Source organism: Eschrichtius robustus, chromosome 16 (genome assembly GCF_028021215.1).
Source record: "Eschrichtius robustus isolate mEscRob2 chromosome 16, mEscRob2.pri, whole genome shotgun sequence".
NCBI lineage: Eukaryota > Metazoa > Chordata > Mammalia > Artiodactyla > Eschrichtiidae > Eschrichtius > Eschrichtius robustus.
The window spans coordinates 34,859,286-34,885,486 of record NC_090839.1 but is presented as its reverse complement, the minus strand read 5'-3'; the positions used below and the strand labels follow the sequence as shown (position 1 = coordinate 34,885,486).

At 37.9% G+C, this 26,201-nt stretch overlaps 1 protein-coding gene across 1 annotated transcript in view; it reads right to left on the bottom strand.

Moving 5' to 3' along the window:
- Positions 1-26,079, bottom strand: part of MCM8 (minichromosome maintenance 8 homologous recombination repair factor) — a 42,685-nt gene extending 16,606 nt beyond the window's left edge. The window contains exons 1-10 of the mRNA XM_068565801.1: positions 25,802-26,079; positions 22,599-22,745; positions 22,223-22,306; positions 20,129-20,211; positions 18,689-18,838; positions 11,820-11,923; positions 10,835-11,033; positions 7,045-7,130; positions 2,664-2,815; positions 2,224-2,419 (exon numbers count right to left, since the gene is read on the bottom strand). Of these exons, the coding sequence (XP_068421902.1) occupies positions 2,224-2,419; positions 2,664-2,815; positions 7,045-7,130; positions 10,835-11,033; positions 11,820-11,923; positions 18,689-18,838; positions 20,129-20,211; positions 22,223-22,306; positions 22,599-22,743 (1,199 nt within the window). The 5' untranslated portion in view covers positions 22,744-22,745; positions 25,802-26,079. The remainder of the gene's footprint in view (positions 1-2,223; positions 2,420-2,663; positions 2,816-7,044; positions 7,131-10,834; positions 11,034-11,819; positions 11,924-18,688; positions 18,839-20,128; positions 20,212-22,222; positions 22,307-22,598; positions 22,746-25,801) is intronic.
- Positions 26,080-26,201: the final 122 nt, after the last annotated feature.

Below are 26,201 nucleotides of genomic sequence, written 5' to 3'. Positions count from 1 at the left end.
CAGGCAGGCTGGGCAGGCCAGAAGTGCTAAGGTGTCTAATATTCTCAGGAGCAGCCCCAAATCTAGGCCCTTAGATGGAAAAATATTGAGGCTAGCTCTACAGTCAAGTGTCCCAGAGGCCTCAGAAGGATTAAGCCTTTATTAAGCCTCCATTAAGGTATCATACACTAACTGCCCTCCCTTCTCTGTCTCACTTCTTCATTCCCCTCCCAGTATTTCTGGGGATCACCTCCCAAAGAAACTACATTTATGCAAATCATTGCTTCTGAAGAAACCTAAACTAAAACAGCCTTCTATTGTCTTCTCCATCCTCTTTTCATAGGCCTCAATTTGTTAATCTAGCAAGGTTGACAACATTTTTCCTAAAGGGCCAGAAAGTAAATAGTTTCAGTTTTACTGTCTGGGTCACAACTATCCAACTTTTGTCAAAGCCAACAATCAATAATTTGTAAATAAATGGGTGGGGCTGTGCTCTAATAAAAATTTTATTTACCAAAACAAGCAGCCTGCCTAGTTTGCCAACCCCTGCAAGATTCACAAATGGAGGACCATGAAAAATTCAAGTTTTGATGTTGGAATCACAAACTTAGAACTAAAAGGTAAAAGCAAACTGTAGGAAGGAAACCCAGGTTTTTCATACTAACTTATCTTCCTTAAGTATGACAGAAGAAGGACCACCACAAATGTTCATTTTTATTTATAACCGGTAAGAGGTACCAATCAAAGAGGTGTTTTGGTCCTCAACCAGGGTGTTCCTTGGCCACTTGCTACAGACCACTCACCACTCCATCATTTATCCCCAGATCACATCGCCACCCTAGCTCAGAGCACCCTCTCTCCCAGGGTGGGTTTGGATGGCCATCTATTCAAAGGACATCTCTGAGGGTTTAAGGACAAAGAACCTCTGAGGAACGCTATACTTTTCCCAGCTTGCTAATTAACATATTAAAGGCAGAAAGAAAAACTGTTAAATTCTCCTCAAGCCCAAAGCCTAGGTGAAGAGGAAAGCGTGACAAGATCAATTTTTCTAATACAATGCATTTCAAAACCTGAGTTCTTTACCTGTTTGGTACAGCTACTATTCGGTCTCTCTCATTTTCTCCTATTTCTTCAAAATCATCCAAAAATTTGTCAAAATACTTCAAAATAACAGCACATTGTGTTAATTATGTTAAGTACATCATGAAATCTCATTTAATCTTCAGAACAACATTCTGAGGCAGGTATTCTTATTTCTACTTTAAGAAGATAAAAATGAAGGAGAAATTAACATGCCCCAGATCACATTGGAAGTGGCTGAAGCAAGATTCTAACTCAGGTTTATCTTCTAGAAAAGGCTCGTAATCACTAAAGCAAAAACGCCTCTACACTGCTTCTTCTCTACTGCAGGGCAATAACACGGAAATAAAAAAATATTCTGAAATACTTATCAATAGTAAGTGACTTCGATGTGAATCTATTTCTTGCTTTTTAAAAGTAAACAAACGACCCCCTACACACAAGTAGTTGAAATGACTTTGTAATTCACTGTCCCATGACTCTTCTGTTGGGTAACCAGATTGTGTGATATAGTAAATTTTCCTTATTGTTTCAACTAGAGATCAGCAAACTTATCTGTAAAGGTACAAACACATAAATATCTGTGAGCCATTCTCTATCGCATCTACTCAACTCTGCCCCAGTAGCTCAAAAGCAGTCAGATACTATGTAAATGAACAAGTGTGGCTGTGTTCCAATAAAAGTTTACTTATGGATAGCAAAATTTGAACTTCACGTAGTTTTGTGTGTCATGAAATATTCTTTTAATTTTTTTCAGCTATGAAAAAATGTAAAAACCACTCAGCTTACAGGCTGTACAAAAATGGGTGATTAGCTGGATTATATCTCTTCCACCTTGTCCTTTTTGTTTGTTCCTATTTATACAATTGACAAATGTAAAATACTTCTTTATATTCAACATAATACTTCATGTATTCATATATGGCCTTATTTATTCTGATTCTTTGAATTGAACTGAAAAAATGAAATTTTATCCCTTCTTTAAATATTACGTACGCAGTTCACCCCTTAGTCTCCTTCTTTCAATGACTTGGCTGCACAGGTCTAAAGATGTCTAATGAATTGTAATTTGCAAACATTTTGACTAGTTTTCAGTTACTGGTAGCCAAGAGCACTCCCAACACGCACATGATAAAATAAAACTTGAGATAACCTCATACATACTTGACAATGAGTTTAAACAGGTTTTCTTCAGATTGAATCTCCTGGATGGCATAAAGGTCCTTAAGTGAGAACTCCATCAATGTTCCATGCTTACACCCATCCTCGGAAGCCTTTGTTTTCTGTCCTTTGCTATTGCTAACAGAATTTGCTTCAATGTACAAAAGGAACATGCATTTGTCATTCTTATTTCGAGAACCTGTAAATTTCAAAGTATGATACACAATAATTGGTATTTTCATTTTCCCTACAAAGATTCAAGTAGAATGTAGAAGAAAGGCATGGTGAGCTATAAATAAACTTTTATTTTAGAGGAAAAGTTTCATCTATTTAAGAATCAAGTTCTTTAAATTAATGGAAATTCAGAAGTATCTTAAAAAGGGAAAAGATGAATGCTGACAAACTACTGAGGGACAATCGAATTGAGGAAAGTTATACCACACCTTCCTCAGCATTTGAGACTTTGACAACTCCAGTGACAGTCACTGTGTCTCCTGGGACACAGCTATCCACAAGATCGTGAACAAGCTCACATTCTATTGTTCGTGGAATCCGACCTGCTTCTCGCTGATCATCAGACATCAACTCCTGGATTCTAAAAAGTTAAACAATTTTCAGTCAGTACATATACTGACTTTGGGTTATTTTGTCAACATATTAACTATTCAGGGTCCACGTGGTGCTGAGCTAGATAAAGGGCAGTTAGTTTAAAAAAAAAAACAAAAAAGAAAAAGTTCAATGGTATATCTAAAACTACTTCAGCAATTTCCAATTAAAGATGGCAGAATGGGCACATGCATTTGCCTACCTTCCCTCTGAAGTGTCCACCAAAATAACAGTCACTAAAAGAGTGAAGAGAAGTTTTGGGGCGTGCAGAGGTGCCATCAACAAATAAGAGATATTAGTGAAATTTTATAAAACAGCAAATGGGAAAGTATTGATGGACGAAATAAAATGAATTCCAGAATACACACGGGAAAAATTTACAAGGGTACAAGAGAAGTGGGAGCCAATGTTCTCAGCCCTACAGAGGCTTCTAAGTTGGAGGTGGCAGGAATGGAGAGTGGGAGCAGATGGCTGAAACAAAACAGGATAATCAACTGAAAGACAAGTCGCAGAATAGCTGTTCAGAAATTATTTGGAAGGTGGGGGGATAGGTGGGTAGGAGAAGAATGAGGGCATCCCAGGAAAGCCATCAGGCTTCCCCACCTGGCCAAAACCAGAGCACTGTTTTAAGGAAACAGAGCCATCTACTGTATGAGGGGAACTAAGGTGTTCAGAGAGGATATCAGAGCTCCAGCATAAGCCTCCTCATTCTGGCATTTGAGGAGCCCAAGTCAAATTCAAAAACACATTCATAAAGCAAAATCTGGTAGTCAAAACCCTACCCTCTATCCAGGGATGAGGCTTTTTGAAGAAAAACTCCTACCTAAAGAATAGCAAAGGAAACCTATCCTACCTACTCCAAATAATTTCTCATTCCTCATCAGATATTTGAGGATGAAATGGCAATAATTAAAGAAGGAGAAGAGCATTAAAAACAAAGAAAAAACTGCTTAAGAGTTTCTGAGAAAATGTTACCATCATAAAACAAGAATGAGCTGCTATGAAAAAGAAACTATTGGAAAACAAGTGTGAGATCAGAAAAATTAAAGACATGTATATAAAAATCAAACACTTATAGAAGGCATACAAGCAAAAGCCAAAAAAGTCTAGAAAAGAGCATAAAGAAAACAAAGGGTGAAGGACAAACAATTGAATGGATACACCTGATAAGAAGCCCAAAGAGAGAAAACAGAAAATAGATATTCTAGAGTTGAAGGGCCAATCAGTATCAAGCAGGATGAAGACACGATTAGATAGACTCAGACGTTTTCAGAACACCATGGATAAAAAGATTACGAAAAAAAAAAAAAAAAAGAAAAGATTACGAAGAGTAGGAAAAGTGCTAAACAACAAAGTTATAGTCCAAATATGAAGCATATTAAAATATGGGATAATTCAGTGGAGTATAAGAAAAGAATCCATTTTGATTTTGATGCTTGGATCATTTTCCTTTAAGGGGCAAAAAGCCAACAAAACAAAACAACCCAGTGACACAAATTACATTTCTTTCTCTTGGCATCTGATCACCTGACTTGATTCTTTGTTGAACAATATTTACGTTATCATAAAAATGTAAGTGCTGTTTGTTGGTTTCATTAGATACGACCTATGAATAAAACACGGAAGATAATTCTCATTAGAAAACAGAAATAAACCTTGACAATTTAAAAGTAACGTCATACAGAAAAAAGTCTAGAGGTGAAAGGGGGAGAAGGGACAGCAGGTACCATGTCTCTAACATCCTCAGCTCACAGAGTGGGTGAGTAAAGTGAAGGAATAGACATAAGAATGTTATCTAGAATTTTGTATAAGGCAACAAGAAGTTGTGGGAGCTGTGGCCTTCTATGCCGATTGACTTTTTAAAAACATACACATTACTTTAAAACTTTTTAATTTAATCACTTAAATGATGAGTGTAAGTACAAACCCTGCTCCATGGTTACCCACTACTTTCACCCTCAATGCATATTTAAACACTGGCGAACTGCAATGAGAAGTGTCAGAGTGACACAACATGCTAAGGTCACCTTGCTTTAAAAAAGTATATTTTTAGGGACTTCCCTGCTGGTGCACTGGTTAAGAATCCACCTGCCAATGCAGGGGACACGGGTTCGAGCCCTGGTCCGGGAAGATCCCACATGCCGTGGAGCAACTAAGCCTGTGCGCCACAACTACTGAGCCTGCTCTCTAGAGCCTGCGAACCACAACTACTGAAGCCCGCATGCCTAGAGCCCGTGCTCCACAACAAGACAAGCCACCGCAATAAGAAGCCGGCACGCTGCAACAAAGAGTAGCCCCCACTCGCCAGAACTAGAGAAAGCCCCGCACGCAGCAACAAAGACCCAAAGCAGCCAAGAAAAAAAAGGAAAAACAGTATACTTTTTGACTTTTCTTATTAAAAGAACACATATTTCTATGTGTCACCTTTGTAAAAATTTAAAAACACAGATAAACAGAAAGAAGAAAATAACAATTACTTTCATCTCACCTCCCAGACAGTATACTCTCAACATGTTTTTGTATTTACCAGTGTTTTTTTTTTTTTTTAAATAAAGTCAGTATTGTACAGTAGAGAACATTCTGTGACCTGCTTTATCACTAACTTCATTGTAAACATTTTTGGATGTCATTTCAAAACACTCTCCTACATCATCGTAATTAGTGGCTATACAATAATTCATAGTATCATCCTTTTTATAATATTTTCTTCAGACGTTTAGGTTATTCTCCATTTTCGGTTATCAACACTGTGAAAACATACTTTCAGCAAGCTATTTCTGCACATACTGTGACTGTCTTCATCAGGTGAACTTCTAGAACTGGGACTGCTGCAACTGTTAAGGCTTCCGATTCTGATGTACACAATAAAGCTGTCACCTTGACTCATCCAAACATTTCAATGCACTAGTTGAGAAACAATAACTTAATTCCTTATGGCCATCCAAGCTAAGGCTCAGAAAAAATTGAAACTGAATTTACTGTATATGGCAGGAAGGAGGCCTTTCTTCTAGGGCAAAAAATCATTTTATATACCTATATAGTAATAGAATAAAACAATTAATTATGTAAGCTAATATTGCATTAACAAAGTTTTACTATAACTAACTCATTTAAAATGAACCTGAGCAATACCTTACTTTTAAAAACTCAAGAAAAGGATTTAAATGTCCTCCTTTTCTCAGTCATCTACCCCTAAGTTTGATTTCCTAATATTAGGAGATGATCATTCAAATCCAGTTAAAATATTTAAGCCTATTTTTAGTCTGTTTTTACCTGAAAACAAAGAAATTTTGTTCAAATAATTAAGTCACTCCGAATCTTCTATGCATCTACTGTGAACCTTATAGCACCTTTAAGGCCCTCACCACCCCCTTCAGTGGTGAAAGTGCTATAGACATGGGCTGGAAACCAGGCTCCCCCACATGATCACACTCAAGAGTTTTAAACATTTCATCTTTTATAAAATGGAGTGTCTGTAAAGATCTCAGCATAGTGCACAGTTAATTATTGTATATATTGGTCTTGGTTTTTATAGGGCATTAGGAGGTCAAGCTAGGACAGGGCTTGGTAGCAATCTACTTCACTTTTCCCCTATGTTCTTAGTTTTCAAAGACCATCTGTTTCAGCCAAGTTTCCTGGATAGCACCCTGACTTCAAAACTACCCATTATTTTATATTTAGGGATAAGTTATGGGACTACAGCCAGAAAAAAATGGAATAAATTGTTAAAAATATACACACATAGAGAAAACTATCTGACTTTAAAAAAAACCCAGTTTTTTTTAATCACCTATAGAAAATGTCTCATGGATATTGTGAACATAAAATGAAACATATCTATTTCTAAGGGATTCTCTATTTTAAAACTTCAAAACAATATTATTTCTAGGATATCACATTATGGAATGAAACATACAGCTTTGCTTATATATACATCCAATTCAATGAGTCACATAAATGATACATAAAATGATTTCCCAATAGCAAAAGGACATAATACTTGCACATTAAATCCTTTCTGGAATCTGATAGAAAACAAATCTCAAATAAAGACAACTGTCACTCCAACACATAACTCTGCACCAAGTAAACCTTTTACTATATATTTTATCACAATCTACAGATAAGAATCAAAGTATAATACAGGAATACTGTAGATTTACTTGGCAGTATGAGAGCTCTAAAACCTGCCTTTTATTTAATAGTCTGATTGCTTACTTGATTGACTGCCAGTCCATCGTAGCTGTGAGAGGAGAGCTTCTGAGAGCAGTAAATGACTTCCCTCGACATGCAGGCACAGGACACTGCAACAAGATTAATTTGCATTTAAATTTTGATAAACTACAATCATATCTCAGGAAAATTCAAGTTAAAATGCTTCATTTAGTATTGGTTTAAAAGTTGGTCCCAGAATGGTATTAAAGGAAGATGAACTAAATGCTGCAATGACTTTCTATTTCCTTCTGTACTGATTTTGTTTTTGAGGCACTTTTTCAGCTGGTCCCTCTTGATGACTGCTCTTATTCTTTCTGCTGTGGGTATGCAAGTCTCTTTACACACCTGTCACACCAAGCACTTATTCCTTCCTTTGTGCCCAAGTAGTCTCCCAAGCCTTGAACATTCCCTTGTATCCTGTCCCACATACCCAGCCAGCCCTAATCCTCCCCTTTTCAAAAGCCTTTCCTGGGTCTTCTTTAATCCCCAATTCTCCTATCTAACCTCCTTTTGCACTGTTTGTATAGTGTAATATTTATTGTACCACACAGGCAGTCCTCAACATGTAAGTCAGTTGTGTTCAAGTTTTCGTAAGTCATTTGTTTGCTGTTTGTACCTCAAGATGCATTTATAAATACAGAGACTGTGGCAGACTGTGTTTTCCAAATACGGTTGTAATAGTATCTCCCTTCAAACCTTTCTAGAACCTTGCCACTCCCCTATAAAGAGCTGGAGTCTAATTTCCCCCTCCTGGGATGTGGACAGGCTTGTGACTCACTTTGTAACCAACCGAATGTGACAGAGTAATGCTGCCTGACCTCTGAGGCTGCCTCAAAAGAGGCAAAGCCATTTCTGCCTGTCAGCTGGACCTCTGTCTCTTGAAGCTATTGGCAGTCATGTGAGCAGAATGAGCGTCCTGAGCTGCCATACTGTGTGCAAGAAGCCAAAACCAGCCCACATAGAAAGACAACGCGGAGGAGAGACGCTGGCCAGTGCCCAGTCAGTCCAGTCGCTTGTTGTTCCAGCTCCATAAGAGACCAAGAGCCAGAAGTACCCAGACAACCAGTTCTTCCAAACTCCTGACCCACAGACACCATGTGAAATAATAAAATGATTGTTGTTATTTTGAGCTACTATGCCATAGGGTGATTAGTTATGCAGCAATAGTGACTGGAACAACTGTCTTTCTGATCACTTTGATTCACTGAGGTTCAGACACGAGTAATGAAGTCAGCGTTACTACCTACTGTATTAGAGGGCGTGGAAATACCTTGACAAAATAATGTTTACAGAAAATATCCAATTTAAATCAGGATTTAAATTCTGTCCTTGCCAGGGAATTCTCTGGAGGCCCAGTTGTTAAGACTGTGCTTTCACTGCTGAGGTCACAGGTTCAATCCCTGGTCAGGGAACTAAGATTCCACAAAACGAGCAGTGTGGCCAAAGGAAAAAAAAAAAAAAATCTGGCCTCTCTGACCTAAAGGCAGTCCTGAATCTTAAGCCGAAATAGTAGGTGACACCCATTTACCAACACCATTGATTATTCAGAACCAATAGCTGAATCTAACATACTCTGTTCTTCCTAAAAGAGAAGGAAGACTTAGGAATTTCAATCTGAGTAAAAATGTAATAAATGTTAAACTTATTAAAGTCTAAGGATGATAAAGGCAACTCTGGAAAAGAAGAATCGGTATGGCAAGTCTTCCTACCTTATCAAAAGTTTTAATAAGGTCAATGTAAATAGGCTTGTGTAGACCTGGTACAGGACCAGTGAAATAACACAGACTCACATGTCTACAGGAGCACAGTGTACTATAGATGATGTATTACACATCAGTAGAAACAGAGGGCTTAATTAATAAATGGTGACAACTGGCTTTCCACCTAAAAGAATAAAATTAGATCCTTAGCTTTATGCCATTCAAAAAATTAAATTTCAGATGGACGAAAGATCTAAATAGAAAAAACAAGACTTAAAAGTATTGGAAGAAAATGTAAGAGAGATGTTTACAATGAGTGAGTGAGGGAGGCCTTCTTAAGCCATGCAGAAAATGTAAAAGTCATAGGAAAAAGACTGATCAATTTAACCATGTCAAAATGTATTGATAAAACTCTAAAACAAAAAATGTAGGGACTTCCCTGGTGGCACAGTGGTTAAGAATCTGCCTGCCAATGCATGGGACACGGGTTCGAGCCCTGGTCTGGGAAGATCCCACATGCCACGGAGCAATTAAGCCCGTGTGCCACAACTACTGAGCCTGTGCTCCAGAGTCCGTGAACCACAGCTACTGAAGCCCGCGCACCTAGAGCCCGTGCTCCCCAACAAGAGGAGCCACCACAATGAGAAGCCCGCACACTGCAACAAAGAGTAGCCCCTGCTCTCAGCAACTAGAGAAAACCCACGTGCAACAGCAAAGACCCAATGCAGCCAAAAGTTAAATAAATGAATAAATAAATAAATTAAGAAAAAAATGTACCACAAAGTTAAAAGATAAACTAAAGACTGGGAGAAAATATCTATACTGTAAGAAATCAATGCTCAGTATCTAGAATTCATAAAGAACTCCTATCAATAGTATAAACAGAAAAATGAATAGAAAATTCAATAAAGAAAGAAACTGAATGGCCAATAAAGATGTGAAAAGATGCTCAAACATAACAGAAATCACAGAAATTCATATTAAAAATGAAATACCATTTTACACCCACCAGTCTGGCAAAAATTTAAAAACCTAACAATACCAAGTGTTAATGAAAATATGGGGAAATGGTGATCACTTGACACCACCAGCAGGGGTGTAAGTTGACACCAACATTCTGGAAAGTACTTTGGAAACATCTAAAAAAGTTAAAAATAAGCATAGCATATAACCGAGAAATTCCTCTGCTAAGGAGACATGTACAAGAATGTTCTCTGCAGCATTATTTGAAATTATGAAAAACTGGAAACAGCACAATGTCTGCCAAAAGCATGGATAAACAGTGGCTATTCATTTACTCCACCCAACAAATGAAAGAATTAGATATGTATTAAGATAGGTAGAACTCCAAAATAACCAAATGAAAAAAAGTTGTAATTTGTTACATTCAGTATATCATTTACGTAAATATAAACAAAACAAATCCTACATATATAGTCAAGTATGAAAATGTAGACTTGAGGAATACATGCTCATTTCAGAATAGTGGCTCTAGGGGTGGAACAAAGTTAATGGAACAGAGGAGGGAAACAAAGAGACTTTACCTTTATAACACTTAATATTTTTTGTTAAAAAAATTAGCTAAATATTTGCAAACTCATAATGGTAGTATACAGATATTAGTTACATTATTCTCTACACTTTTCTATAGTTTTAAAATTTATAGTTTAAAAAAAAGTTAAAAAAAAGGAATGCATCACTTTCCAACAGCAGAATAAAGGAAAGAAAACAATATGTGTATCTATTAAGTCAAAATATAAAAATATGAATGGAAAGAATACAAATTAGCTTCAGGATAATGACTGTCTCTGGGAATGGTACAAGCAAGGGGTAAAAAAAGACAAAAGCTGTACCAGTAATGCTTTACCTCTTTCAAGATACAGCTGGAACTGGAAAAACGTAAATTCTGAGTGGTGGGTAGAGATGTTTCGATTATTTATTTTCTGTACCTTGAAGTATTTTATAATTAAAACACTGAAAATAAACAATAAAAATAAGCTCTGTATTTAGAAACACTGGGAAATGTTTTCTGTAAATTGATTTGCCTTCTTTACCAAGATAAAGAAGGAAGTAGTTAAAGAACATGGTATCACCTTTGTGGGAAGATTATATTTTCCATCTGGAAGAGAAAAACTCTGAATTTCTCCACAGGCAGCACAAAGAAAAGCCATCTTGGTACAAAGAGGCTTTATGTTACTGACGCGAACCACTGTCCCTCTCAGAGCAATGTATTTTCCATAGTAATTTGCTCGGACATTCTTGAGCTGTGTTAAGGGCTCATAGTTGTATACCCTAAAAACAAAAACAGGAACATATTTATCTATACATTTACAATGAGCAGAAAGCTGAGGTTGTCTGCATTTTCACAAGTCCCTTTTAGAAGCAATTATGGAGTTCTCAAACCATATCACCCCCATATATATCAGGAATTTTACAAGTACTAAATCATTCTTAAAAATAAAAAAAGTTAAATCTTCCCTTTTCCTCTTGTCTCATTGGCTGTTCTCTAGGGAAAAAGGAAAAAAATAATGCCAAAAGGAAAGTCTCAGATTCAGCAACTTCTGAGTCTCCAACTTCTTTTTCAAGAAATGTTAGGAAATGTCTTTCTTAAATTCTAAGGAAAAAAAAACAAACAACCTTGATGATTACTTTATTCATCTCTTCTAATGAGAATTTAAAATTTTATAATACAATAAAAAGTTGAATTCAAGAAAAAATTCCATTTGTTCTCTGTGTTTAATAGAAATCTAATAATTTTAACGAAATTTAATCGCACCACTTAGTGTATCACATGGATTATTAAAGGTAAATAGCAGGGTCTTGATAAGCATACATCCAAAATCAATGCTTACAAAAATTGGCAGGTTCACAAATCAACTTATTTAGGCAGAAAAAGCTTATTTCTATCACGATCTCTTCAAATTCAGCAGGTTCACTTGGGTGTGATGACCAATGAGTTAGCAAGAAACTCATATGCTTTTTACTGATTTCTTTGGCTTTATAAAATGAGGTTCTCACTCTTAAATAGTCTTTAATGCCCGTTTCTGAATAATAATTCAATATCAGCAAATTCCTCACCTTGTATGAATGTGTGGCACATTTACCATTGTTTCCCCATTTCTAGACAATCCTTCTTGGGCTTGTAACTCAGCTGCATGCCTTTCAAGATCCTTAGTTAACACCTAGACAAGACAGACATTTACTCAAAAGTTTGAAAACAAGATATCTTCTTGAAGCAGAACTCTTTTATAGAGAATATGAAGTTAAGAATATAAACAGCTACCCACCACCTCCCATCAAGAGCCTCCCATCAAGCCTCTTAGATAGCCTCAACCACCAGAGGGCAGACAGCAGAAGCAAGAAAAACTACAATCCTGCAGCCTGTGGAACAAAAACCACATTCACAGAAAGACAGACAAGATGAAAAGGCAGAGGGCTATATACCAGATGAAGGAACAAGATAAAACCCCAGAAAAACAACTAAATGAAGAGGAGATAGGCAACCTTCCAGAAAAAGAATTCAGAATGATGATAGTGAAGATGATCCAGGACCTCGGAATAAGAACGGAGGCAAAGATCGAGAAGATGCAAGAAATGTTTAACAAAGACCTAGAAGAATTAAAGAACAAACAAACAGAGATGAACAATACAATAACTGAAATGAAACCTACACTAGAAGGAATCAATAGCAGAATAACTGAGGCAGAAGAACGGATAAGTGTCCTGGAAGACAGAATGGTGGAATTCACGGCTGCAGAACAGACTAAAGAAAAAAGAATGAAAAGAAATGAAGACAGCCTAAGAGACCTCTGGGACAATATTAAATGCAACAACATTCACATTATAGGGGTCTCAGAAGAAGAAGACAGAGAGAAAGGACCAGAGAAAATATTTGAAGAGATTATAGTCGAAAACTTCCCTAACATGGGAAAGGAAATAGCCACCCAAGTCCAGGAAGCACAGCGAGTCCCATACAGGATAAAACAAAGGAGAAACACACCAAGACACATACCAATCAAATTGGCAAAAATTAAAGACAAAGGAAAATTATTGAAAGCAGCAAGGGAAAAACGACAAATAACATACAAGGGAACTCCCATAAGGTTAACAGCTGATTTCTCAGCAGAAACTCTACAAACCAGAAGGGAGGGGCATGATATACTTAAAGTGATGAAAGGGAAGAACCTACAACCAAGATTACTCTACCTGGCAAGGATCTCATTTAGATTCGATGGAGAAATCAAAAGCTTTACAGACAAGCAAAATCTAAGAGAATTCAGCACCACCAAACCAGCTCTACAACAAATGCTAAAGGAACTTCTCTAAGTGGGAAACACAAGAAAAGAAAAGGACCTACAAAAACAAACCCAAAACAATTAAGAAAATGGTCATAGGAACATACATATCGATAATTACCTTAAACGTTAATGGATTAAATGCTCCAACCAAAAGACACAGGCTTGCTGAATGGATACAAAAACAAGACCCATCTAAATGCTGTCTACAAGAGACCCACTTCAGACCTAGGGACACATACAGACTGAAAGGGAGGGGATGGAAAAAGATATTCCATGCAAATGGAAATCAAAAGAAAGCTGGAGTAGCTATACTCATATCAGATAAAATAGACCTTGAAATAAAGAATGTTACAAGAGACAAGGAAGGACACTACATAATGATCAAGGGATCAATCCAAGAAGAAGATATAACAATTATAAATATATATGCACCCAACATAGGAGCACCTCAATACATAAGGCAACTGCTAAAGCTATAAAAGAGGAAATCGACAGTAACACAATAATAGTGGGGGACTTTAACACCTCACTTACACCAATGGACAGATCATCCAAAATGAAAATAAATAAGGAAACAGAAGCTTTAAATGACACAACAGACCAGATAGATTTAATTGATATTTACAGGACATTCCATCCAAAAACAGCAGATTACACTTTCTTCTCAAGTGCACACGGAACATTCTCCAGGATAGATCACATCTTGGGTCACAAATCAAGCCTTGGTAAATTTAAGAAAATTGAAATCATATCAAGCATCTTTTCTGACCAAAACGCTATGAAATTAGAAATGAATTACAGGGAAAAAACCGTAAAAAACACAAACACATGGAGGCTAAACAAAACGTTACTAAATAATCAAGAGATCACTAAAGAAATCAAAGAGGAAATCAAAAAATACCTAGAGACAAATGACAATGAAAACCCGACAATCCAAAACCTACGGGATGCAGCAAAAGCAGTTCTAAGAGGCAAGTTTATAGCTATACAAGCCTACCTCAAGAAACAAGAAAAATCTCAAATAAACAATCTAACCTTACACCTAAAGGAATTAGAGAAAGAAGAACAAACAAAACCCAAAGTTAGCAGAAGGAAAGAAATCATAAAGATCAGAGCGGAAATAAATGAAGTAGAAACAAAGAAAACAATAGCAGAGATCAATAAAACTAAAAGCTGGTTCTTTGAGAAGATAAACAAAATTGATAAGCCATTAGCCAGACTCATCAAGAAAAGAGGGAGAGGACTCAAATCAATAAAATTAGAAACGAAAAAGGAGAAGTTACAACAGACACTGCAGAAATACAAAGCATCCTAAGAGACTACTACAAGCAACTCTATGCCAATAAAATGGACAACCTGGAAGAAATGGACAAATTCTTAGAAAGGTATAACCTTCCAAGACTGAACCAGGAAGAAACAGCAAATATGAACAGACCAATCACAAGTAATGAAATTGAAACTGTGATTAAAAATCTTCCAACAAACAAAAGTCCAGGACCTGATGGCTTCACAGGTGAATTCTATCAAACATTTAGAGAAGAGCTAACACCCATCCTTCTCAAACTCTTCCAAAAAATTGCAGAGGAAGGAACACTCCCAAACTCATTCTATGAAGCCACCATCACCCTGATACCAAAACCAGACAAAGATACTACAAAAAGTGAAAATTACAGACCAATATCACTGATGAATATAGAGGCAAAAATCCTCAACAAAATACTAGCAAACAGAATCCAACAACACATTAAAAGGATCATACACCACGATCAAGTGGGATTTATCCCAGGGATGCAAGGATTCTTCAATATATGCAAATCAATCAATGTGATACACTATATTAACAAATTGAAGAAGAAAAACCATATGATCATCTCAATAGATGCAGAAAAAGCTTTTGACAAAATTCAACACCCATTTATGATAAAAACTCTCCAGAAAGTGGGCATAGAGGGAACCTACCTCAACATAATAAAGGCCATATACGACAAACCCACAGCAAACATCATTCTCAACAGTGAAAAACTAAAAGCATTTCCTCTAAGATCAGGAACGAGACAAGGATGTCCACTCTCACCACTATTATTCAACATAGTTTTGGAAGTCCTAGCCATGGCAATCAGAGAAGAAAAAGAAATAAAAGGAATACAAATTGGAAAAGAAGAAGTAAAACTGTCACTGTTTGCAGATGACATGATACTATACATAGAGAATCCTAAAGACTCTACCAGAAAACTACTAGAGCTAATCAATGAATTTGGTAAAGTAGCAGGATACAAAATTAATGCACAGAAATCTCTTGCATTCCTATACACTAATGATGAAAAATCTGAAAGAGAAATTATGGAAACACTCCCATTTACCATTGCAACAAAAAGAATAAAATACCTAGGAATAAACCTACCTAGGGAGACAAAAGACCTGTATGCAGAAAACTATAAGACACTGATGAAAGAAATTAAAGATGATACCAACAGATGGAGAGATATACCATGTTCTTGGATTGGAAGAATCAATATTGTGAAAATGACTATATTACCCAAAGCAATCTACAGATTCAGTGCAATCCCTATCAAATTACCAATGGCATTTTTTACGGAACTAGAACAAATCATCTTAAAATTTGTATGGAGACACAAAAGACCCGGAATAGCCAAAGCAGTCTTGAGGGAGAAAAACGGAGCTGGAGAAATCAGACTCCCTGACTTCAGACTATACTACAAAGCTACAGTAATCAAGACAATACGGTACTGGCACAAAAACAGAAACATAGATCAATGGAACAAGATAGAAAGCCCAGAGATAAACCCACGCACCTATGGTCAACTAATCTATGACAAAGGAGGCAAAGATATACAATGGAGAAAAGACAGTCTCCTCAATAAGCAGTGCTGGGAAAACTGGACAGCTACATGTAAAAGAATGAAATTAGAATACTCCCTAACACCATACACAAAAATAAACTCAAAATGGATTTGAGACCTAAATGTAAGACCAGACACTATAAAACTCATAGAGGAAAACGTAGGAAGAACACTCTTTGACATAAATCACAGCAAGATCTTTTTTGATCCACCTCCTAAAGTAATGGAAATAAACACAAAAATAAACAAAAGGGACCTAATGAAACTTCAAAGCTTTTGCACAGGAAAGGAAACCATAAACAAGACGAAAAGACAACCCTCAGAATGGGAGAAAATATTTGCAAATGAATCAATGGACAAAGGATTAATCTCCAAAATATATAAACAGCTCATTCAGCTCAATATTAAAGAAACAAACAACCCAATCCAAAAATGGGCAGAAGACCTAAATAGACATTTCTCCAAAGAAGACATACAGATGGCCAAGAAGCACATGAAAAGATGCTCAACATCACTAATTATTAGAGAAATGCAAATGAAAACTACAATGAGGTATCACCTGACACCAGTTAGAATGGGCATCATCAGAAAATCTACAAACAACAAATGCTGGAGAGGGTGTGGAGAAAAGGGAACCCTCTTGCACTGTTGGTGGGAATGTAAATTGATACAGCCACTATGGAGAACAATATGGAGGTTCCTTAAAAAACTAAAAATAGAATTACCATATGATCCAGCAATCCCACTACTGGGCATATACCCAGAGAAAACCGTAATTCAAAAAGACACGTGCACCCCAATGTTCACTGCAGCACTATTTACAATTGCCAGGTCATGGAAGCAACCTAAATGCCCATTGACAGACGAATGGATAAAGAAGTTGTGGTACATATATACAATGGAATATTACTTAGCCATAAAAAGGAACGAAACTGAGTCATTTGTTGAGACGTGTATGGATCTAGAGACTGTCATACAGCGTGAAGTAAGTCAGAAAGAGAAAAACAAATATCCTTTATTAACGCACGTATGTGGAACCTAGAAAAATGGTACAGATGAACCAGTTTGCAGGGCAGGAATAGAGACATGGATGTAGAGAACAAATGTATGGACACCAAGGGGGGAAAACTGCGGTGGGGTGGGGATGGTGGTGTGCTGAATTGGGCGATTGGGATTGACATGTATACACTGATGTGTATAAAATTGATGACTGATTAAAAAAAAAAAAAGAATATAAACAGTTTAGAACAGCATATTAACAGAACTCTAACTGCCCTTTAAAATTCTGATATTTAATTATGATTACTTATTTTATAGTGGATTATGTTTAACCTGGGGTTTTGCTGTCCTTGGACTGGAAAACTCCAGCATCCCTGTCTGCTACCTTCTGTCTCAACTAAACCTAGTATTAAAAGTCCTTACAGTAGCCCCCCAAAGCTATTCTGGATGGATTCTGGTGAAAAAATATTTTCTACTTCTCCAAATTCAGTGATTAAGATAAAGAAAATAAAGATGACTTTTGAGATAACCAATATTTACTTCCTTGGCATTTGACATTAAGTAAAATAAATATTTAACATCTACTTGTGTACAAAGCAGTATGCTGCCAGTCTGAAAAAATGAGATGCAAATATGCAGCTATAATTGCTACCATAAAGATTTACAGACAAAAAACCATGTGAGTTTTGAAAAGGGGTCATGAGAAAGGTTTCAGAGTGACAACTGAGTTAGGCCCAAGACATTTGGACATGTGAGGCAAGGGGCGTTCTATGCCAAATGGACAGCACGTGTAAGAATCCTAGAGGGAGCTTAGTTTAGCTGGATGGCAGTGAATTTAGGAGAGCAGGGAGAGGAAGTTGAACCAGGTTATGGAAGGCTTTCAATGCCACACAAAGGGTTTGGATATCATTTGGCAGGAAAGAGTCACCACAGTTTCCAAGGACAAATCGTCTTTTACCATGTATGGCAACAGTTAAGGAAAGATAATGAAGTCTTACAACAGAGGCTGTAAGCATGGAAAAGAGGTGGATTTAAGAGATATTTTAGAAATAGAAGTGAAAGGATGTGGTAGTTTAGACATGAAGAACTAATGAGAGGGATTTCCCTGGTGGCGCAGTGGTTAAAAATCCACCTGCCAATGCAGGGGACACAGGTTCGAGCCCTGGTCCGGGAAGATCCCACACGCCGCGGAGCAACTAAGCCCATGTGCCACAACTACTGAACCTGCGCTCTAGAGCCTGTGAGCCGCAAGTACTGAGCCTGCGCACCACAACTACTGAAGCCCGTGCGCCTAGAGCCTGTGCTCGACAATCAGAGAAGCCACCGCAGTGAGAAGTCCATGCACCGCAACGAAGAGTAGCCCCTGCTCACCGCAACTAGAGAAAGCCCGTGCGCAGCATAGAAGACCCAACACAACCAAAAATAAATAAATAAATAAATTAGTTAATTAAAAAAAAAAAAGAACTAATGAGCAAGAGGAGTCTGAAGACAACAGCCAAGGTTCCCAGCCTTGGGTCACTAGCAGTGTATGCATCTTTGCAACGAATCTTTGTAATAAACCCTCACCTGGATACCCTGACCTCCTCTGCTCTATGTCCAGTCCTCAGTACCACTTTAAGACCCACCCTAAACCCCACCATGCCTATGAAGTCTTCCTCTGACAGGATAGCAACCTTTCAGTTCTAGCAAAGGTCTGTTGGTAGAAACTAAGAATCTTTTAGAGAAGGTACTGTTACTGTGAAATCTTCCTTTAAAATTTTGACAACAGTCTCACAAAATCAACACTTACCTGATGTATTGCCAGACCCATGCAAGCCAGGGTTTTCTCAGGTGTATCCCTTAATTCATTTGCTATATTTGGTATCAATTTAGCTATTTCGTCATCTTTTGTCAGTTCTTTAAAATCCACCAAAATACTTCCCTTTCTTTCTATTTCATCCTATAACATATTAAGGTATGAAAATAATGATTGCTTTTTTACCATATATGAGCATTCAATCACATACTTTGAGGAAGCATATAATGTTAATATAGTGATAATATCAGCTCATGCAGCTCAATAATAAAAAAAGAAACCCAATCAAAAAATGGGCATAAGACCTAAATAAACATTTCTCCAAAGAAGACACACAGATGGCCAAGAAGCACCTGAAAAGATGCTCAACATCACTAATTATTAGAGAAACGCAAATCAAAACTACAGTGAGGTATCACCTCACACCAGTTAGAATGGGCATCATCAGAAAATCTACAAACAACAAATGCTGGAGAGGGTGTGGAGAAAAGGGAACCCTCTTGCACTGTTGGTGGGAATGTAAATTGATACAGCCACTATGGAGAACAGTATGGAAGTTCCTTAAAAAACTAAAAATAGAATTACCATATGACCCAGCAATCCCACTACTGGGCATATACCCAGAGAAAACCGTAATTCAAAAAGACACGTGCACCCCAATGTTCACTGCAGCACTATTTACAATGGCCAGGTCATGGAAGCAACCTAAATGCCCATCGACAGATGAATGGATAAAGAAGTTGTGGTACATATATACAATGGAATATTACTCAGCCATAAAAAGGAACGAAATTGGGTCATTTGTAGAGACATGGATGAATTTAGAGACTGTCATACAGAGTGAAGTAAGTCAGAAAGAGAAAAACAAATATCGTACATTAACACATACATGTGGAACCTAGAAAAATGGTACAGATTAACCGGTTTGCAGGGCAGAAATAGAGACACAGATGTAGAGAACAAACGTATGGACGGTGGGGAAAGTGGCGGGGGTGGGTGGTGGTGGTGGGATGAATTGGGAGATTGGGATTGACATGTATACACTAATATGTATAAAGTAGATAACTAATAAGAACCTGCTATATAAAAAAATAAATAAAATAAAATTCAAAAATTAAAAAAGAATATGTGATAATAAGTACTATAAGTTTTGTGCCAACCACAGTTCTAATATTTAAAATGTATTAACTTATTTATGTCTCTTAATAACCCTTTGTGGTAGGTATTAATAATACTCTCATACTCTAATGATAGATGAGAAAACACACAAAAGAAAGTAATTCACCAAAGTCCACACTGCTGGTAAGTGGGAAGCTAGCAGCTGGACCAAGGCAGTCCAGTGTCTATAACCACAATCACTAGCACCTCAAATACACTGTTCAATAAGATGACACATAACGGTGGACTAGTAGCTTTGTTATGCAAGAACTTTACCTTATCGTATAAATCAATACGCCTTGTGAAAAAGTTTTCAAATGCTTGAATCTTCTCAATAAAAGGAGAGCTGTCGCTGTAAACTAATCCAACAAATATGGCATCAGCACTAATAAAAATTACACACGTACAAGTATATTTTTCATGAGACAGAAGAAATAGTATATACATGGTAGATGACTTCTAACTGCTGTACAGTCTGATTACATTTAGATAAGAACTGGTATAGAATGTAAACATAAGATTCTAAAACAAGTTTAGGTCTGCATAATCTGAAATGCAGATAGGAAGTGTCTCTCTCTAAAAGCACCAATATCTGAAAATCTTTACATTGAGCTGTGACACCTAGTAAGATCTACTAGTTCAAACAGCTTACATAATAAAGCGAAAACTTAAGCCGCTAGCACAGGGAGATCAGCTCCATGCTCTGTGACCACCTAGAGGGGTGGGATAGGGAGGGTGGGAGGGAGACGCAAGAGGGAGGGGATATGGGGATATATGTATACGTATAGCTGATTCAGTTTGTTATACAGCAGAAACTAACACAACGTTGTAAAGCAATTATACTCCAATAAAGATGTTAAAAAATAAATAAATAAAATATGTTGAGGTTTAAAAAAATTTTTTTAAAGCCAAAGCTTAGCACACTAACTAAACTCTTACTTCTTTGCAAAGAAAATCCTACTAGTCCAAATAGCCATTTGTCAAATCCCTTCCTGAGATCAGGAGAGGCAGACTACCACTCGACTCTGGTCCCAAAACTGTAAAGTTATCTTCCACATTGTGAAGTTCTATAACATTTTTCAATTGGTCTCCCACAGAGGAACAGTACAATGAAGCAGTTCGGAAGTACAACTGGCCAAAGGTAACTTGTGAACTCCATTTTTAGGACCAGTCCAAAGATCACTTCTAGTATTCTGAGCTAACTGCTAGGGAAGTATTGTGGGTGTTGGTGGCTAATGCATCCTAAAGCAACAAAAGACACATCAACTATGAAACATAACATTTCTATATACCAGAGAAAAACAGACTCTCAATATAGAAAACATTTGTAAAGCACTTCATTCATTCACAAAATGAATACTGAGTGCCCGGTATGGGGCAAGATCCTTGCCCTTAAGCAGTACAGTCCAGTGGGTAAAAAAAAACACAGATATACATAAACACAAAACCCATATCTCATAACAAGCATATGATACTATCAGAGCACAGGAAAGATGATTCTCCAAACCCACACAGACAGATGTATGATGTTAACTGATGTTCTGGATTACAAAAAGGAGATTCCTTAACTATGTTTCTACACAAACTGTGTTGGTCATTGTCTCTTGGTTCCAAGCCTACTCTTCTATTTTCAGCTTTGTGATTCTTTGATCAAGATCTGCACAAGGCATTTCCCAGACTCCTGTAAGATTCTGCCAATTAGAGGCAACTTTAGAGACTGGCAGGTGGCAGGCAGGAAGGAATTTATTCTTGTTTCCAATTCTTTTCAGCATCTCTCCAGCTACAGAGGATAGCTACAGTTCTAGCCTCCAGCTCTAAGCACAAACCATGCCACTCTCGTGCCAGAACTACCAGCAGCAACCTGCTTAATTCGCCTCGGTGGTCTGAGCACAGCTCTGAAAGATATCCTTCAGAGGTCCAAGCACAGCTTTGTGGGGTGCCCCTCAAAGGTCAAAGCCACAGCTATGCTGTGGCTCCTCCTTTGAATTCTTAGGTTCTGATAACCTCAGCACTACTTATCTTTTGTTCCCTCAGGCATAAGGGTGGTTGTTGCTTTCCAAAGTTAACACTATCTGGGAGTTTACCTCAGTGTTCCCTTTTTGGTCTTTCAGTCTTCTATCTGTATACCCAATTCCCTGTATTAAATCCTCTTTCTGAAATACCTAGTGTGGTTTGTTTTTCTGACCAATAGAAAATGAAAAATTATGCTCTTGAAACATAAACATAATTCAATTGTTTGGGTGAACTAAGATTAAAGAAGAGGGGAGATATATATATATGTAAGCCAAATGAATAGTAATATGAGATGTAGCATCCAAAAAAAGTTAAGGAAAATAAGACTTATGGTACTTTTTGCACTTTTAACTCTACCTTCTGACAAATAAAGCTTCCAGCCTTTATATGGTATGAATTGATCCAACGTTGATTGTAGTAGCAAAGACTGTGGGGTTTGTTCTGAAAAAAACAAACAAAACCACAAAAACAAAATACTAGGTTAATAGAAACAGAACATTTTTTTTTTCCTATTTGCTTCTCCTTATAACAATGAGACCCTGACATGTTATTAATAGAGTATCTAAGTTACAGATTTCAGTAAGAATTTTTGGATATTAACATCCAAATATTACCTTAAGGGTAATGTCAAATAGAAGACAGACAAATTTGAGTTAAACTGCTTTTCATGACAGGCATGAACAGATTTCTTCACGAAGGAAAAAAAAATTGCACTATTGTTGGCCTCCCCTACCAGGATGTTTTCCTGTGGCTTTATTCACGTCAGGTCTGTGCTCTAGTTCTCTCCATTTTCCTGAGAAGCTCCCACCACCTCTTCTTCTTTTCCAGCTTTGAAATCTTCCTCGTCCAAATCCTCTGCCTCTGTACTCTCCATTCATGTCTTTTAAAAGATAGAGATTAGGAAAGTCCTCATCAAAACTATAGAAGAAATAGTGCTCCTAAAAATGTATTAACATATTACTAAGAAAAATTAATATATATTCTAGTTTGAGACCAGCAATGTTGCACAGCATGGTACAAACCCCAAACACTCTGCAGTAATTCTTCTAATCCTCATCTCTTTTTAAGGCATACCACAGATGTTTAACCAAGTATACTGAATGCTCATGCCTTTTCTTATTTTTGTCATGGGATTTATCATGGGATAAAAATAAGAAAAGGTATAAGAAAAGGTACCATACCTGTTTTCATGGAACTCCCACAATAGAAATGAAAATAAGAGAGATAATTAACTCTAAGATACCTCTGTAGTGTTGTGAGACTTATTACAGGGCAGCACTGGCTGCACATTATCCTGACCTGTGACATTAGGAATATATCATCATAGCTCCTTATATATAGACAATCCAGCTGTGCCATATCCACTTTTATCAGAGATACATGGATATCCTTTTTTTTTAAATTTATTTTTTTTTTTTATTTTGGCCACACTGCGTGGCTTGTGGGATTTCAGTTTCCCGACCCAGGACACGTTAGTGAAAGCACCAAATCCTAACCACTAGACCACCAGGGAACTCCCTGGATATTCTTACATAGGCATCTAAGACAGATCTTTCTGGGGAAGCACAGGAGTGGGACGGGTACATAAATGTTTCAACCTTTCTTTTCCTGTAGGGGCCAAAATGGAAAAAAAGTTAATTTTCCAGATTTAGAACGACTGTGCTAAAATGACAATGAAAGCAAGATCATTTCTAGGCCAATACTGATAGATGGGTTATTTGCAATTTTTAGATAAATTTGTTGAAATGCAGTAAAGTTTTTCTGAAAGCATATCCATATTTGTTAATATCATTTTGGGGGCTATTTATCCCTTCCTGCTTTTTTCTACTTTGTACATGGTGAGATACTCATTTTTAAAAATATTTTATTTTATTTTTTGCCTTGCCATGTGGCTTGCAGGATCTTAGTTCCCTGACCAAGGATCGAACCCGGGCCCACAGCAGTGAAAACGCTGAGTCCTAACCACTGGACCACCAGGGAATTCCCAAGATACTCATTTTTATTAAACTCAAACCCATAAAGATAGTTCCTGGTTGAGAAGCAATAAATCAAAATATGTGATCTTTAAAAATGGGTTTTAAGGGGCTTTCCTGGTGGCGCAGTGGTTGAGAGTCCGCCTGCCGATGCAGGGGACACGAGTTCAAGCCCTGGTTCAGGAAGATCCCACCTGCTGCGGAGCAACTAAGCCTGTGTGCCACAACTACTGAGCCTGCGTTCTGGAGCCCGCAAGCCACAACTACTGAGCCCATGCGCCACAAGTACTGAAGCCTGTGCGCCTAGAGCCTGTGCTCTACAAGAGAAGCCACCGCAATGAGAAGCCTGCGCAATGCAACGGTCGCTGCAACTAGAGAAAGCCTGCGCACAGCAACGAAGACCCAACGCAGCCAAAAAAAATTTTTTTTAAATGGGTTTTAAAATAATTCATATAAGTACAGCACAGGGCAGTGAAACCATACTGTATGATACTGTAAGGGTGGACATGAAATCATGCATTTGTCAAATCCCACGAAACTATACAACAAAAAGAGTGAATCCTAATGTAACTATGGATTTTAATAACAATGTATCAATTTTGGTCCATCAATTGCAACAAATGTATCACACTAATGCAAGATGCTAATAATGGGGGAACTGGGGGTGGGGGAAGGGAAGAGGACCTATATGGGAACTCCGTACTTTCTGTGCAATTTTTACAACAATAGTTGTAAACCTACAACTATTCTAAAAAAAAAAGTCTGCTGAAGAAAATAGTTTACTAATACAACTCAATATCCAAAAAATGAACAGAGGACTTGAACAGACATTTTTCCAAAGAAGACTTAGAGATGGCCAAGAGGCACATGAAAAGATGCTCAACATCATTAATCATCAGAGAAATGCAAATCAAAACCACAATGAGATATCACCTCACACCTGTCATAATGGCTATCGTCAAAAACACAACAAATAATAAATGTAGGGGAGGATGTGGAGAAAAGGGAACCCTAGTACACTGTTGGTGGGAATGTAAATTGGTGCAGCCAGTATGGAAAACAGTGTGGAGCTTCCTCAAGAAATTAAAAATAGGGACTTCCCTGGTGGCCCATTGGTAAAGAATCTGCCTTCCAAGGCAGGGGACGCGGGTTCAATCCCTGGTCAGGGAACAAAGATTCCACATGGCGCGGGGCAACTAAGCCCCCACGCCACAACTACTGAGTTCGCGCACCTCAACTAGAGAGCCTGCATGCCGCAAACTACACAGCCCACACGCTCTGGAACCCGCGCGCCACAACTGAAAAAAAGAGAAAACACGCACGCCACAACTAGAGAGAAGCCTGCGCACCACAACGAAGAGCCCTCGCACCGCAACTAAGACCCGACACAGCCCCCCCCAAAAATTTAAATGAAGTATAATCTATAAAAATTTAATCACTATGTTGTACACCTGAAACTAACATAACATTATAAATCAACTATACCTCAATAAAAGAAAATAGTTCATATCCTAAGGATAAAAATAAATAAGAATATATCCATAGACTGTAGTGCAATTCATTACAAGAGAGAGTATCCGCATCTTTATTTAAAGCGATTTAAATTAGTAAATAAGTTAATAACAAGTTCATGTTATGGGCACTAACAGGGCTTTGATAATCATCTAGACCACACCATACGTTAAGAAACTGAAGACCAGAGAAATTACGCGAACTGATCAAGATCAAAATTGTCTGTTGACAGTACTGAGCTCAAACTTCGTCTCCACATTCCCAAGCTGAAGTGCTCCTTCGACAATGCCGTATCTTTTTCAAACGAGGTAATATGGTGAGAAAAATTAGTAAAAATTCCAACATAAATGCAAGAGGTAGGACTGGAGAATGGGTAAAAGCCACCCGTCGGGCTTCTATGCTTGGTTAAATACCCCACTTCATTTACGTCTCCTCAAGACTAAGTTCTTACTTGCAAAAGATGGAGGTCCCAAAACTCTCTTAGTTCATGGGGGGAAGCACGACGGGGCGGAGAGGAGACTCCGCGGTCCGAGCTCCTCAGGTGACCCTGCCCAAGCCCCGCAGACTCTTCACCCTCAGCTCTCCTGACGTCCCCGCGCGGGATCGAAGCTCGTCTGTAGGAGCGGCTTGGGGACCTCAGCTTCTCCACCGAGGCCGCACAGGGGAGCCGGAAAATGTCTAGAGCAGGGCGCCACAACAGCACGGCTAACCAGAGCCCAGTTTTCCAAGTTCTTTTTTGGCGCTTCTGTGACGCAACTTCCGCCCGAAGCTGCGGCGAGACCGGAGGGGCGTGACGGAAGGCAGCCAATCAAGAAGATCGGCCTGACGGAAGCCTTGAGGCTCCCGGAAGC